Source organism: the organism of the source record quoted next, unplaced genomic scaffold, assembly GCF_019419815.1.
Source record: "Pyrus x bretschneideri cultivar Hongxiangsu unplaced genomic scaffold, Pyrus_bretschneideri_v1 Contig2, whole genome shotgun sequence".
Lineage (NCBI taxonomy): Eukaryota > Viridiplantae > Streptophyta > Magnoliopsida > Rosales > Rosaceae > Pyrus > Pyrus x bretschneideri.
The window spans coordinates 10,938,497-10,955,136 of NW_025999501.1; the positions used below are offsets into that span (position 1 = coordinate 10,938,497).

Consider the following 16,640-nt stretch of genomic DNA (forward strand, 5'->3'; position numbering starts at 1 on the left):
ATCGAAATAAGTTTGATTTGTCGTTAAATATAAAATCAGACTTGCTTAATTCAGGCACCAAGTTGTTGAATTCAACAATATATCGTCAAGTATTTAACAAAAATATTTATCCGTGATTACCTAGAAACAATGAAGCAAAAAGACATTGGTAAACGCAAAATCCATTCAGTCGGTTCAATTGAATTCCAACACCGGCAATTTCAATTACATACATCTGTTTGTTAACAAGGGAAAAAAACGACAGTACGACATTATCCCAGCACTATCCCTGATGAGATTACACTAAACCCCGCACCCAAACTGACCCCGAAGGACATCATTTCCCTTTACCCCAATCCAAGTCCACCTTTCACGGCCCACCTGTTTCACTATCTCTCTCTGTCTCTCTACAAGGAGAGATGAACCGCGACCTCAGGACCATCGCATCTCTCTGCAGCTGAAACAACAAGAAACCCTAACGAAAACCTGCAATCGACGCTTCCTCTCTCTCTCTCTCCTCTCCTCTCCTTTTCTCTCTCCAAAAATTCTCCCCGTCGCTTCTTCGCCACAGTTCGTCTCGGTATATTCTTTGCGTCACCCGCATGCTTTTCTTTTCGCTTTATCGCATCGAATCGATCTATGTGTTCAGTTTTCGAATCGATTGATTGTAGATCACTTTTTAGCTGTTTACTTTCTGTTTGTTTCTTGAGAAAAGTACACGAAGGAAAATTTTGATATTGTTTTCTGGTGCTTTTATTTTTTGTTCGGTGAGATAAATTCAATCAGCTGAAATCCGGAGGCGTTTGAATCGATCTTGTGATTTTAGGGTTTAATTTTAGTTTAAAATGATATAATAATATTTATAGTGCAATTAATCGGAGATTGTGTTAGGGTTTGGTTTTAGAGTGTGGAATTTGAGACTGATTACTGATAAAAATGAGATTTTGGTGTTTCGGCAGTTCATCGCACTATATGCTTCCTAGAAAGAGAGAAGCAGTGGGCGGAGAGGTTGTAGTAAACGAAGCCACGGAATCTCCGATCAAGAAGCTTCGCGGAGCTGCGGCTACGGACGGTTCTAAGAGCAACGAAAACAATAACACCACCACTTTTAACAACAACAACAACAACAGTAGCAGCGTCGACGAATTGCCGATCATGGCATTGGGCAACGGGAGCTCAAACGATATCGATGAAGATCTCCACAGCCGGCAGCTGGCGGTGTATGGCAGGGAGACCATGCGCCGGCTCTTTGCCTCCAACATTCTCGTCTCTGGAATGCAGGGCCTCGGCGCAGAGATTGGTATGTGAAAAACGTCGTTCTTTTGGATGATATTGGGAATTTAATTGTTCTTATAATAACTGAGAATAATAAAGAGAAAGATGTAAATGTCATTTCTTTATTTATGGAATTGTGTTTTCCATTTTTAGGTTAGACATGCATAACCCGATCATGCATGAGAAAACTGTGAAATGATTCACTGTTTTGTATCCTATAATAAGGAGCTCGAAGAGAGCACTTTGCTAATCACTTCCTAGTTCGTTTGCGTAGAAATTATGGTGGTACAAATAATTGGTAATTCTGTGGTTTATGTAATGAGATTGATATTTGTTGCAGCAAAAAACCTTGTTCTTGCCGGTGTCAAGTCTGTGACCTTACATGATGATGGAGTTGTTGAGTTGTGGGACTTGTCAAGCAACTTCTTCTTTTCTGAGGATGATGTTGGAAAGAATCGGGCCCTTGCCTGTGTCCAAAAATTACAAGAACTAAACAACGCTGTTCTCATTTCGACCATAACAACTGAATTGACAAAAGAGAAACTCTCTGATTTCCAGGTGACCCTCGTTTCTTTGTTACTTCTTTTGTTGCATGATGGCTTGATATTGCTAACTTTTAATTTACAGGTCTGTGGTTAAATCCAGTTTCGTATTTACATTTTTATAATTGAGGGAAATCAGTGTTCTTGATTATCATATTTGTTTTGCTTGCCTATGAACATGAGGAATATGTTTGAGTATTCTCTCTCTTTCTGTCAATGTTTCTTTAGAAGTTCAAAGCCTTTCCAATTATTGGAGCCAGAATGGTGTTTCTGTTTTCCTGTATTACGGCAGTTTTTTTGCTAACTTTTATTTTAGAGGATTGTGGTGAAATCAAGTGAATCAATGTTCTTGAAATCATATATTCTCCTTGCCTAATAACACAAGGTGTATCTTAGACTATTTGCTCGTTTTTAACAATGTATAGTTTGAATGGTTTTGTTCCTGTATAGTTGTGTTTATCTACTAACAAACAGTAGTAGACGGACTTTCTTGTACTTTTGGGAAGAGGTGCATTTGGATAAACAAGTACTGATATTGTTATTAAGCTGGATTCCGAGTGAATTTTCCTCTCAAGTTTTGGAGCTGTGTTTGTATTTCTCTGTATAGTTATGTTTTATATGCTTTAATTATTCAGTAGGCAACTGTGTTTAGCTTTGTATTTCAATTTCTGCAGGCTGTAGTTTTCACTGATATTAGCCTGGAGAAAGCAATTGAATTCGATGACTACTGCCATAATCATAAGCCTCCCATATCTTTTATAAAATCCGAAGTACGAGGCCTTTTTGGCAGTGTATTTTGTGACTTTGGCCCTGAGTTCACTGTTCTTGACGTTGATGGTGAGGATCCACATACAGGCATAATTGCATCGATTAGTAACGACAACCCTGCTCTCGTAGCATGTGTTGATGATGAGAGGCTTGAGTTCCAGGATGGGGATTTAGTTGTGTTCACCGAAGTACATGGAATGACTGAGTTGAATGATGGAAAGCCGAGGAAGGTTAAGAATGCAAGACCCTACTCATTCACAATCGAGGAGGACACTACCAATTATGCTGCGTATGAGAAAGGGGGTATAGTCACACAGGTGAAGCAACCCAAGGTGTTGAACTTTAAGCCTTTGCGAGAAGCACTTAAGGATCATGGCGACTTCCTTCTGATTGACTTCTCCAAGTTTGATCGCCCACCTCTCCTACACTTGGCATTTCAGGCACTAGATAAGTTCATCTCAGAGTTGGGGCGTTTCCCTGTTTCTGGATCTGAGGATGATGCTACAAAATTCATATCTTTGGTAACTAACATCAATGATAGCTCAGCAGATGGGAAGCTTGAGGAGATTGACCACAAGATTCTTCGTCATTTTGCATTTGGTGCTAGAGCTGTGCTAAATCCCATGGCTGCTATGTTTGGTGGTATTGTTGGACAAGAAGTTGTGAAGGCCTGTTCTGCTAAGTTCCATCCTCTTTTCCAGGTAATTACTCAAACCAAACTTGAAATTTTTTTGCAAGAATGATCGACACTGCTTTTTGGTTTTGAATCTTTACCTGGTCCGCTAGGTTTGCGTTTGTATCATTATAATTTAAGACTTGTTTTTCCTTGCCTTGTGGACAGTTTTTCTACTTTGATTCAGTTGAATCCCTTCCGTCAGGGACCTTGGATCCTAATGACTTTGAAGCCTTTGAACAGCCGATATGATGCACAAATTTCAGTATTCGGAGCCAAGCTCCAGAAAAAGCTGGAGGATGCAAAAGTGTTCACTGTCGGATCTGGTGCACTAGGATGTGAGTTTTTGAAGAATTTAGCATTGATGGGTGTGTCTTGTGGTAAAGAGGGGAAGTTAACAATTACAGATGATGATGTTATTGAGAAGAGTAACCTTAGCAGGCAATTTCTCTTCCGAGATTGGAACATTGGGCAGGCTAAATCAACAGTAGCTGCCTCTGCTGCTACGTTGATAAATGGTAGTCTGAATGTTGAAGCACTGCAGAATCGCGCAAGCCCGGATACTGAAAATGTGTTTGATGATACTTTCTGGGAGAATTTGGATGTTGTTATCAATGCTCTGGACAATGTGAATGCAAGGCTTTACATTGATCAGAGATGCTTGTATTTCCAGAAGCCCCTTTTGGAATCAGGAACACTAGGTGCCAAGTGCAACACGCAGATGGTCATTCCTCACCTGACTGAAAATTATGGAGCATCGCGGGACCCACCTGAAAAGCAAGCACCCATGTGTACTGTCCATTCCTTCCCTCACAACATTGACCACTGCTTGACATGGGCCCGATCTGAGTTTGAGGGTCTACTTGAGAAGGTGCCAGCTGAAGTAAATGCCTACCTGACCAATCCTCATGAATACACTGCTGCAATGAAGAATGCTGGTGATGCTCAGGCCAGGAACAACTTGGAAAGTGTCATTGAATGTCTTGACAAGGAGAGATGTGAGACGTTTCAAGATTGCATAAACTGGGCCCGTCTAAAGTACAGTTCTTGTTTATCAATATTCTTTTAGTTTTCATTTAATCATAATATTCTTTCCTGTATCTAATCAATTGTTCTTAATGGAAACAGATTCGAGGACTACTTTGTCAACCGTGTGAAGCAGTTAACATATACTTTTCCTGAGGATGCTACAACCAGTAGTGGGACACCATTTTGGTCTGCCCCCAAGCGTTTTCCTCGCCCGCTGCAGTTCTCAGTTGATGATCTCAGCCACCTTCAGTTTTTAATGGCAGCATCTATACTACGAGCAGAGACATTCAACATCCCAATTCCTGATTGGGTAAAGTCTCGTACAAAGTTTGCTGATGCTGTTAACAAAGTGATGGTACCAGATTTTCAGCCTAAGAAAGATGTGAAGATTGAGACTGACGAAAAATCTACAAGCGTCTTACCAGCATCGATTGATGATGCTGCGGTTATCAATGAGTTGGTTGTGAAGTTAGAAAAATGCAAGGAGCGGCTGCCACCAGGCTTCAAGATGAACCCGATTCAGTTTGAGAAGGTTTGTTGAAGGCCTTTTCTTATTATGTAGAAATTATCTCTAGACATCGTATTTATTTGTTCATCTCAGGCTTGCGGCTTCTGAGATAGAGTGACTTCCATGTATGGTAAAATGTTGGAGCTACCTTTGAGGGCAACCATGGTACATGTGCAAGAATAAAGTTCTTTTTTGAAACATGCAGATAATAAGCAATGTATAAGAAATTTCGAATAAGGGTGTTAGCATCTCCCAAACTTGTTAGGTCTTCTGCATGTTCTGTAGAAAGTACTGAAGTACATGACGGTTAAATCTTGCAGAACTAATTATAGCCCACCCTAATGAGGAAATCAACTTAATTATTTATAAGCAATTAGCTACACAACTGTTACAATTTGACATTGTTAGATCGTTACTCGTTAGGTGTGCGTTTAGTGTATTTATAAGCATTGTTATTGATATTGGGGAGGGATTTGTTGCTTAGTGCTATATCATAAGATAAATGCTTCTTGTATGATGGTGTCGTATCCATTTGAATTAGAGCCAAAAGTATGTGAAAGTTCAAAGTTTACAGGAGGCGACTTTCTTTTTCCTTTCTCATTTTCCCTCAGAATCCTGCAACTGATATGGCGCTTTTCATATGTTTTGATGCAGGATGATGACACAAACTATCATATGGACCTGATAGCTGGATTTGCAAACATGAGGGCCAGGAACTATGGCATTGGTGAAGTTGACAAGCTGAAAGCCAAATTCATTGCAGGAAGAATCATTCCTGCGATTGCAACAGCTACTGCTCTGGCAACTGGCCTTGTCTGCTTGGAGCTGTACAAGGTTCTGGATGGAGGGCACACGGTTGAGGACTACCGAAACACCTTTGCCAATCTCTCCCTTCCTCTGTTCTCCATGGCTGAACCAGTTCCTCCAAAAGTCATCAAGCACCAACATATGAAGTGGACAGTATGGGATAGGTGGATTATAAGAGACAACCCAACTTTAAAGCAGCTCCTCAAGTGGCTCGAAGACCAGGGCCTAAGCGCGTACAGCATCTCCTATGGAAGTTGCCTGCTCTTTAACAGCATGTTCCCGAAGCACAAGGAGCGCATGGACAGGACCATGGTGGACTTGGCTACGAGTATTGCGAAGGCAGAACTGCCTCCAAATAGGAATCACTTTGATGTGGTGGTGGCTTGCGAAGATGAAGAAGAGAACGACATTGATATCCCGCAAATCTCCATTTACTTCAAGTAGGCATTTCGGTTGATGAGCTTATCAATCAAAACTGGAATGCAATCTTTAGGATGCAAACCCTTTGGCATTTGACTTTTAAGTTTAATACAAGCAGCAAACGGAGTTTTATATGTACTCAATTATATGTCTAGACTTTAGAGTAGCACCGATTGTCCGAACTTCGTTATGTTCCTGCCGATTTCAGGTCCAGGTCCATCTGGTTATACTTTCTAATGTTGGTTGTTTATTTTGCCAATCAGTCAATTTTATGTCCTTTTTCCTTCGTTTCCAGTTGAATTTTTTCGATTCGCTTTCTCTGTACCGTTACAAGACACAAGTGGTAAAATTTAGGTTATGTCATCGCTTTTGAAAGCTTCAAGTTATTAACTTGGCATGCCTGACTTGGGAGGAAATTGACCCCTCCCGGGTCGGACCTGCCGGTAGGAGAGGGCAGGTGCTGTGTAAGACACCCTTTTGGGAGTTCAAGCACCATCAGTTTTCAACCAAAAATACAGACATGTCATAGGTTTAAGTATTACTGATAAACCTGGCAAGTTCACCGTGCGCGCACTTGGAGAGCAACTGTGGTGGGACCGAAGCCGACAACGCAAGGTCATGTGAAAAAGTCGAGCAAATAGAAGTGAGTTATTGATTCAGGTACCGTTACAGTGACATCCTAGGTGTTGGAACTTGGTAGATCTCGATAAAAATCTTCTATGATAGTAAGTTTTGCGAGGGTTATAGAGTGAAATTTATATACCAAATAATCCACCAACTTGGTTGATCTTTTTTTATAACATCAAAAGTAATGAATCTGTTCAAAAACGTCTTATGTTAACCTCCAGTAGTCTAAACATTTGCTGTACTAAAATTTGAAGAAAGAGTGAAAAAAAAAAAAAAAAAAAGAAAGGTCCATTTCTAGCTAGCTTCTGTTTGTCCAGGTTTCAACTCTAACCAAAGGAGTTGAATTCCATTCCAAAGTCATGTCATTCCCATTCTCTCCTCCTCTCACTCCATACGAGCTATCTGCTCCCACAATTTCTTTCGCCTCCATTAACATTTCCCTGCTCACTCTCCTACCCTCCAGCCCAAACCAGGGCTGAAGATTTCCGCCTTCTCTTGCTTCGTTCCATTTCTCGAACCATGCGTGAGAAGACACATACGGTGCAACAAACATCAACTCCATCACAATCCTGGCCTCTCCAAGATGGATCGGGAAGCTCGATTCAATAGACTCTAACAAGGCTTTGTAGTGCACAACATTAGCGTCAAAGGAGGAGTTGAAACTCGAGTCATTTCCCCTTTTCACACAAGCATCTCCGTCACCGAAAGTTATGATACCTCTTGCTGAATTGGCTAACAAATCCTTAGCTAGCCTTAAGAATTCCATGAGAAGTCCTCTGCTTCTTCTCCTCCTCATATGAGGAAGCCCTACCATAGAATTGAAGGCTAGAAATTCTCTCCTCCCACCTCTCTTGTTCGCCTTCTTGATTTCACTCACCAAATCCTCGATCTCGATCTCTTCCACCTTCAAGTTTACCCCGAAAGACCTTGCATGATGTTGGAGTTGCCTTTTTGTCTCCTCGAATCTCCACTGTGGAGGAGCAACCACATCACTCTCTTCCGCATCCCATTTAATTGCTGTCACTTCAAGTGTTTTGTTTCTCTTTGCCACAGCCTCAATCAGCTGAGACAATTGAACCCCTTCACCGATATCAAATTCCACTACATGAACCGTTTCTACATCCTCCGGGACAGCCTCGAGGATCGCGGTGTTTGCTCCGTAGTGAGCAAATCTCCCAAAAGGGAAGATTTGGTAGAACAAGTTGAAAGCGGCCTCAAAATTCTTGCAGGATTCTTGTTTCAAATAGTCTCCCTGCTGATTATCAACAACTCCTTGACATAAGTAGAATGCAAGGCGCTCAAGAGATTGACCAAGTGGGTTTACTTTCTCCACAAGGCATCTCATGATCACCTCCTCCAGCTCCCTCTGCCCCATCTCCATGGCCTCGCCGAATGCCTTGAGCAGATGGCGAATACTCACTTTGTTGTCGATTTCCATCTCGTCTCTGGGCAGGGTTATTGATTGTTGGACGGATGTCACATCCATGGAGGATGCCTCGGATATCGCAAAAGAGTTTGGACTCCACACATCATTTCCTTCACCAGAAAATTGCTGTGAAGGAAGCGTATTGCTTCCCTCACTGCCTTCCAAACATGAGGCATACATATTTTCAATCTCACCGATCAAATAATTTGTCTCGAATCCTCCCAACTCCATCGGAAATTCCTCTACCGCCATCGATGTGACTTGCAGGAGATTATCACAATCTGCAAGCTGTTCAAATTCACCAGAAAACATGGTTGAAAATGGAAAAGAAGTTTCTGAAAATTCGTCCGATGCCATGAAAATCGAAGAAAATTCAGAGCTCCCCATCTGCTCAGTGTATTCATTTGTATCCAAAGCTGAATTTGTTACATTCAGATATGGCCACAAGGTCTGAAAGTTCATCTCAGATTGCATCATCTTTTTCTTTTCTGATGAATAATTTTAAGAGGGTTTGAACACTTTTCTCTATGGGTTTGATTTGCTAATGAAGTCCTAATCCATCATTATATATTGGTGGGTGATAATGTAATGACAAATTACGCATAAAATAGTAGAAAAAACAGATGATTATTATAATGTAAAATTATTAATTAAGAGTTATTAATCACTATTTTATCTTCATAAACAATTACTAATCGTTCTCACCAACTTTCTACACAAGGCACACAAAATTTCACAGAAGGTTCCCCGGTCAATTCTCTTTGCCCTCCTGGCTGCTTCTTGAGGGGATGACTTATGTGCTGCACGTACCTTTGCATTTTAATCAAGAAAATTAGATAGATAATGATTCCTGTCTTTTCAACGTAATTACCCTTCATCATAAGAAAAGAAATATAACCTTAATTAATAAATTATTTAATGACTTAATTGTGTATTGACATTAAAAGCCCTCAATGTGAACAAGGGTATGATTCCAATTTGGTGACACAGAGTCTGATTATCCTTCCATACAGTGACACCTAGGTAGCTCTTCTACCCTTAACGAGCTATATTAATTGAATTCCCAAATGGTTTCCATCAAAACTCACTTTCATAGCTATAAAAAAAGAAAAATGAAAATAGAACACTTAAATAGTGTTTTGAAGAAAAAGAATACCTCTTGATCCTAACCTTAGTATTGAACTTGACTATTAACTTTAACAATTGTTCTTTGTGAGTCTTTCTAGTTCCGAAAATGCGGACTATCATAATGAAGCTGCCAGTTCATCATCTTAAAAAAAAAAGAAAAAAAAAAAAAACCATTGTTGCTAAGTACTGTTTTTTTTTAAATTAATTAATTAATTAATTTTTATCTATAGGTTGATTGTTTGAGTATTTTTTTCATTAATATGGACAGATGAAATTTACAATACTTCTTAACACACGGGCATTTTTACCCTTTGTTTTAACAAAATTAAATGAGAGCCCTTAAAGGTTATTGTGTAACGTTACATAATAATGGTAGTGTAATAACATATGATGACATTGTAGTTACTGTAACAAGGTAAGTTTTCGTTATAAACGTCGTATTCATTATGAAGGTAAGATGTTGTGCATAAATGTAACTACATTACAAAAGATATCGTAAATTAACTATATTAACACTGGTCAAGAAAATTATATGGATTGATTAAGTATAAAGAAAATTACGTATTTGGTTACGTCATAGAAGGAACTGGCGGTCGCCATATATTCCCCAATAGAAAAAACAAGCACGTACAATCAATCAACTTGCAGGTAATCTTCATGATTAAACATCCTATAATATTATAACAAATTCTAGGTCCGATTGGTTCAGATGGTTATTTTGGATAGCTTAGGGTCCATATTATATTATGTTTGATATTAAATTATACATGATATTATGATGTGTCAATCTTAAGGCCTGCAATATTCGTAATCCGTTGAATGTGACCCGGAAAAAGTTTCAGTCTCTTGTAAAACAATAAGGGAGAAATGCTTGATTTTATATAAGCATATTGGTGGAAACGATTTGAGATTGGGAACTTAGGGTGCAAGGAAGAATGCTCTAAAAATGAAATGAACTACAAACTTTTTAAGAAGAGATTTTTTTAGTGTGCTAGAAACATGGTCCAATACACATTATCATAATACAATTGGTGATTTTTATTTATTTATAAATCTTCAAATAATTGTATTATAACACTTGATGTACTGAACCATGTTCTTGGTACACTGAAAAATTTGTTCTTATTAAGAGAGAGGTGCTTGATGATTAGGACTCGGTATTTCCACGTAGACTCATGCCATTAGTTGTCTTCATATCATGTTAAGGAGATACCGTCGACACACAATTAGCTATTCATTAGAAAAAGGTGAGGAAATTAAAATGGTAGCTATAGCTACATATACATCTCCTAAGTATTTGGAGGAGGTCATAGTTAATCATAATTTGCTAGATAATGTTTGTTTAATTAAAGAAAGACTTTGGACGCAACCTCGTGCAAATTTACAATTACCAAATGCTGTCTTATGTTAACAGCAATCAATTCAAATTGCAATACTATAATCTTCATAATTAGGATAAGGATGACCCGCCGTTTCTGCATAATGCTATTCTGCAGAAAAAAACTTGAATCCATTTGTTTAAACTAATTCAGACCATCTACATTCTGCTGAGAGGGTAACATGCGCGTCAATTGATTGATTAATTATTAGTTAAATGTGATTATGTAATCAGATTGCGTGAATTATTATGTTGTTTGCAGTCTTAATTAGACTCTCCTCCAACTTCCCATAGTCTTATCTTTCACCTTGAACGATCCTGGGATTACATTCATTTTGTAATCTGCCCAAAACGTTGGAGTTATAAACTATTATTCAACATAGTACAAGTTCAATTGATACGGAAACTGTAGATTTGGATTAACCAAATTGTTAGGCTCCACTTGATGAGATTATATCAGATAATATAGCTGGGGAGGTGATTTCTGCAAATCATTTTCTTAGTGTGTACACTTGTATTTATTTACGATATTTGGATTGAATAAACTAAAGAAAAATCAAGAAAGACAGAAATAAACAACAATGTACAGGAAGATAAAATGTGTATATGCTGAAATTATTTCCATACGTTGCATGCATTAGAAATATTGATTGAATATTTTATAAGAGCATATCTTTAGAGATCATCATATTTCTTAGGCTCTCTACATGGAAGATGTCGAAGCATGAAGGTCTCTAGGCTCTCTACCAACATAACTCTGACCGTATTCGAACACGTAAAGCATACTCTTCTTTCTTTGACTTGTCATTGATCTACGTATTACGTATAATTCTTGATGATTGTCATGGATTTTTCCTGCTTTGGAGGCCACAAAAAAAGGGATCTTCATATTCAGATCATTATTATATGAATTAATCTCTCAATAACGTGATATACCGTTCATTAGTCTTGGTAACCCTTCTTGTTATCTTCTTCGTGGACTAATTAAGATTAAGAAAATTCACCATGATGTAGACATATATTAATGATTACGTATCAACACAGCAACGCATGAAGCATTGCAATGTAATTGCGAAATTATATGTTCATCATGGTTAATTATCGTGACCTAATTAAGTCATTGTGGTTTAGAGCTGACTTTCATAATCCTATCTATTAACCGAATAAAAAATATATATCAAATCGAATTTTATAAGCACATCTATATCCATGCAGATTTTTAATCTATCTCCTAATTCAAACGTTAGTTAATATGATTATCTTGTCACATATGTAATACACGCATTCCACATGCTGCAAATTGGATAATTGTGGCAATATTGGGGGGAACAGTAATATACATCTGCATACTTGTCCTCAAGTTGATAAAAAATGCTTCTTGATGCCCTGAAATAATGTTTGCTCAAAAGAAACTAATCTCTGGTATCCAATCAAAGAAACGGGCAATCTAATCAGTCAACAAATAAAAACAACTTTAGAGTACATGTTCTTGGTCAATGCCTTCCCTATCCAAAAGCTTCAAGTTATCCGAGTATTGATTTGAAGGAACAAATGCAGAAGACAAAACTGATAGTAAAATATTAGGTTTTTATTAAGTTGGGTCAAGTTTTCAACTAACAAATTCTGCACTTGTCGTTTTATTTGATCTTATTTTCTTATTGCCTTGTGTCTGATCAAGTCTCTGAATGCTGATTGCTGTCCATAACAACTGTATCGGACTAGATTTTAATATTGAAGTTTAGAATGCATGCATGATCGAAAGTAAACGTGATGGTCTTCATCAAAGTGATAAAATGGGAGGTCTCTGTCTTGATGTTTGTGTTGTATTCCTTGATTGATATTTTAAACTAAATCTTAATAATATACCAGAAGCAACGACACATGGTTCAACAGGTCAAATATGCTGAACAGTGTATTAGAAGTTTTGAACATTGTATGAAATTATATGGAATATCTTTGCCATACTGATTTTTATGAGACTTTAGAGCGTGCCTTTTATTTTATATATTATACATAATGAATTAACAAGCTTGGAATTAATTACTCAGACTTGATGGTGAAAACCCAAATGGGCAAAATAAGCTAGCATGGGCTTGCTTTTATTTGTGAGATATAGGAATTTTGGTCATTTTTAATTATACCATAGTACCGTTGGTCTTGACATCATAGCTCACACATTTTGTATGTAAATACGCAGAGCTTTCTCACACCATAGCTCAAAGTCCACAAGCCTTCCTTAACCTAGCTTTCTAGTTATATAGATATATAATTGAGCAAAATCATAGCAACATGCTATCTTTTGTGATTTTTTAATTTTATTTTCTATCAGGGTATATGTTGATTCTAAAGGTGTTTATATAATTAAGAAACGTTAAGATATTAATCTGGATTACAAAGCCAAAAGACATCTTCTTACTTGAATCTCTCTACAACCACCCATAAGAGCTTTTCTATTTTATTTTTAAGAAGGTACGATTCATTAAGACGAATAAAACGTACAAGTTGATAATAGGTACATAGATGGGTCTTAATAAAAAACTTGTCTAGGATTTCAACTCGTTCGAAGAAAAAAAGATTGTCCCGCACAAGGAACTATCCTCAACGAAATGTAAGGGAAACATTACAATTGATTATCTTCTAATAGATCCTCTAAAATCAAATCTGGATGGTCTCCTTCCCAGGGTACTTCGACGGAAGCACCCAGTCCCATACGAGCCAATCTATGGGCAACTTTGTTTGCTTCCCGATGCACAAACTGCAGCATAATACCATTGATACCATGTAAAGCTCCTGTGATGTCATTGATTAGGGATCCCAGTAGCGAATTATCTTCCTCTTACCGACTCACAGCTGCAATGGCCACACTCGAGTCCCTTCCAATACCACGTTTGAGGTAAAATTTTGATGTTCAAGAAAAAAGTCCACAGCTCTTCTAGCCGCATTCAACTCAGCATGAAGATGAGATCGATGATACTTGGCACAGATACCCAAAAGTTGCAGCAAAGGAAGCTGCCATTACCATCTCGCACCGTAAGAGCTTTTCTATTAGTTATAATACCTAATAAAGAGTATTATATAAGTGTAATGTGCATATATAACAGAAATAGAAACCCTTAATTTATATGGAGTACAGAACCATAATGACATAGATATGCATCATAAGGCCATGCATCTATACTTCTTAAGTAGGTCCATAATAGGATAAGAACCTTATTGCTCATATTATATATTTATTCTCACAAATCCTTAGATCAAGGCCAAATTTTAACAACTCAGATTTATTAATTTCTTTTTCTTTCGCATTTAAGGAAAATGCTATAACCCGTTTGTAAACTGCTTATAAGTACATTTTTATTGAATATTTAAGCACAAAAACAAAAACAAAAAAATTAGTAAAAAGAATTTGTACTGCCCGTTTTTTGTTAGCCCAACATCTCTAAAATGTCCTACATAAATTTTACAAATCTTACGGTTCAACAAAAATGACGCAAAATAAGTTTTATGATTGTTTTTGTAGAAATTCAAAAAACCAATTAAAAACAATGAGTGTTTGCTTACATTATTTCTGAAAGCTTATTCTTTAATATTTCTGTGGATATTAAGAAAAATGTTCTAATGGATTTTGATAACCACATAGTCATATTTGACTATTACAGATAATTTTTTTGGTAACAACATAGTCATTTTTTAATATTAAAAAACATTAATAAGAATACAGGTGTGTCCTTCATCGGCGAAAACATCTCCAAAAATCCCTCATGGATTTTAAGAAGATTATGATGCTGCAGTACATTCCTAACTGTGCATTAAGTCTAGCAGTCCAAAGCAGTGCATGAAGCATGTTCATGGTTCATGACCTAATTAAGACAAGTGGTTTAAATCCGACCTCGATAATCCTAGCTATCAGTTGGCCGCCGAAACAAAAGTATATATATGTCAAATAATTAAGCATCAAATTGACATGTTAGTTATTGTAATTATCTTGTATATGGGAATAGAAGCTAGATTATTATATTCATCTTCACACTTGTCCTCAAGTAGCTAGATAGAAATAAATCATGATGCCGGGAAATAATGTTTGCTGATCAGAAGATACTAATCTCTGGCATTCAATCAAAGAACGAGCCATATAATCAGTCAACAGATAAAACAAGTTTAGAGTACATGTTCTTGGTCAAGCTCTTCTTCCCTATCCAAAAGGCTTCAATTATCTTCAAGTATGTTGATTTGAATAATAAAATGCAGAGGACAAAACTGATGCTCAGTAAAATATTAGGTTTAGAACAAGTTTTTGTCTCATAAATTATGCGCTTGTCGGTATTATTTGATCTTATTTTCTTATTGCCTCATCACTAAAAATAACAAATAAAAAATGGATAGATGAAAATTATTCTATGGGGTTAAATGGGGTTTCGTCGTCTGAAACTTTAGGCGACGTACATTCGTATAAAAAAGTGGTTGTGCAAAAGTCGTTACTCGAAGTCTTTATCTAATGAAAAGAAGTCATTTGTCAACAAAATTGAGTTTGGCCGACGAAAAAAAGCGTTTGGTAAAAGGTGCGCTTACCGCCTTGACTCAACGAAAATATCTTATGCAATGATATTATTTCGTTGCCTCACACCAAATTAAATACTATTACAAACTGGACTCGATGAAAATTTCATCGGGTAACCGTTTGAAACACAAAAATAAAATAAATAAAAATTTCTGGTTCCTGTTGTAGAGAAGAGAGTGACAACGAGATTGCCGTCTGCGAGTAATGTTGGGAAGACGGTGGATTTAGTGAATTGACTGGAGGCTCACTCTTTTTATTTAATATATTGGCTTAATTTTTTTTTTTTTAATTTTAAAATATAAAATTTATTTTGTAATCAACATAGTACAATTGACTGCCATGTCAGCAAAATATAAATCTGTATTTGCCACGTCATCACTTAACAACTATTTGATGGGTTATTAATGGAGGTCTAATATTGCAGCGAATTCATAAATTAATGTATAATATTGCAATGTTCAAACAATGAGGTATGAATTTGTTATTTAACTCAAAGTTGAGATTATAAAACTGTAATTTACTTTATAATAAGGAACTTTAACGAAAAGCTCTCGGTCATGTTCACTTTAATGAAAAACCATATTTTTACACTAAAAAGTCAATCATAGTACTATTCACTTTACCCTTTATTTTGTCCTTATCGTTAAAACTCAAAGTTTTCAAACCATTTTCATTAGTTGTCTTTTATAATAATTGATACTTTGTTCATAAAGTGAGCTTTGCCAGGGTCATAGAGTGAAATTTATATAACTAATAATCCACCAACTTAGTTGATCTTCTTTTTACAACATAAAATTTAAAGAATCTGTACAAAAAACTTCTTATGGTAAATCTCCAGCAGTCTACACATTTGCTGCAATAATTTGAAAAGAAAGTAGCAAAAAAAAAAAAAAAAAATCCATTTCTAGCTAGCTTCGGTTTGCCCAGGTTTCAACTCTGATCAAAGGAATTGAATTCCATTCCAAAGTCATCTCATTCCCATTCTCTCCTCCAACTCTCACTCCAAACGAGCTATCTGCTCCCACAATTTCTTTGGCCTCCATTAACATTTTCCTGCTCACTCTCCTACCCTCCAGCCCGAACCAGGGATGAAGATTTCCACCTTCTCTTGCTTCGTTCCACTTCTCGAACCAAGCCTGAGAAGACACATACGGCGCCACAAACATCAACTCCATCACCATCCTTGCCTCTCCTAGATGGCTTGGGAAGCTCGATTCCAAAGACCCTAACAAGGCTTCGTAGTGCACAACATTCGCGTCAAAGAAGGAGCTGAAACCCGAGTCATTTTCCCTTTTCGCGCAAGCATCTCCGTCACCAAAGGTTATGATACCTCTTGCCGAATTGGCTAACAAATCCTTAGCTAACCTTAGGAATTCCATGAGAAGTCCTCTGCTTCTTCTCCTCCTCATGTGAGGAAGCCCTACCATAGAGTTGAAGGCTAGAAATTCTCTCCTTCCACCTCTCTTGTTGGCCTTCTTGATTAGGCTCACCAAATCCTCGATCGCGATCTCTTCCACCTTCAAGT

At 37.3% G+C, this 16,640-nt stretch overlaps 2 protein-coding genes across 2 annotated transcripts; one reads left to right on the top strand and one right to left on the bottom strand.

Moving 5' to 3' along the window:
• The first annotated feature begins 391 nt into the window (after window positions 1–391).
• On the top strand, window positions 392–6,291 carry LOC103930163 (ubiquitin-activating enzyme E1 1). The gene is given in 8 exon segments (XM_009339462.3): window positions 392–559; window positions 939–1,279; window positions 1,595–1,812; window positions 2,471–3,265; window positions 3,406–3,465; window positions 3,467–4,275; window positions 4,366–4,798; window positions 5,429–6,291. Coding segments are annotated over 7 exon segments (3,240 nt in total). The 5' UTR covers window positions 392–559; window positions 939–951; the 3' UTR covers window positions 6,026–6,291.
• Window positions 6,292–6,926: 635 nt separating this feature from the next.
• LOC125476838 (protein NODULATION SIGNALING PATHWAY 2-like) lies at window positions 6,927–8,531 on the bottom strand. The gene has a single exon (XM_048583402.1). The coding sequence runs from the start codon at window positions 8,529–8,531 to the stop codon at window positions 6,927–6,929; it is 1,605 nt and encodes a 534-aa protein (XP_048439359.1).
• Window positions 8,532–16,640: the final 8,109 nt, after the last annotated feature.

Bases quoted from the DNA above. Each gene is read 5' to 3' on its own strand.
- LOC125476838 (XM_048583402.1), bottom strand. From the start codon at position 8,531: ATGATGCAATCTGAGATGAACTTTCAGACCTTGTGGCCATATCTGAAT.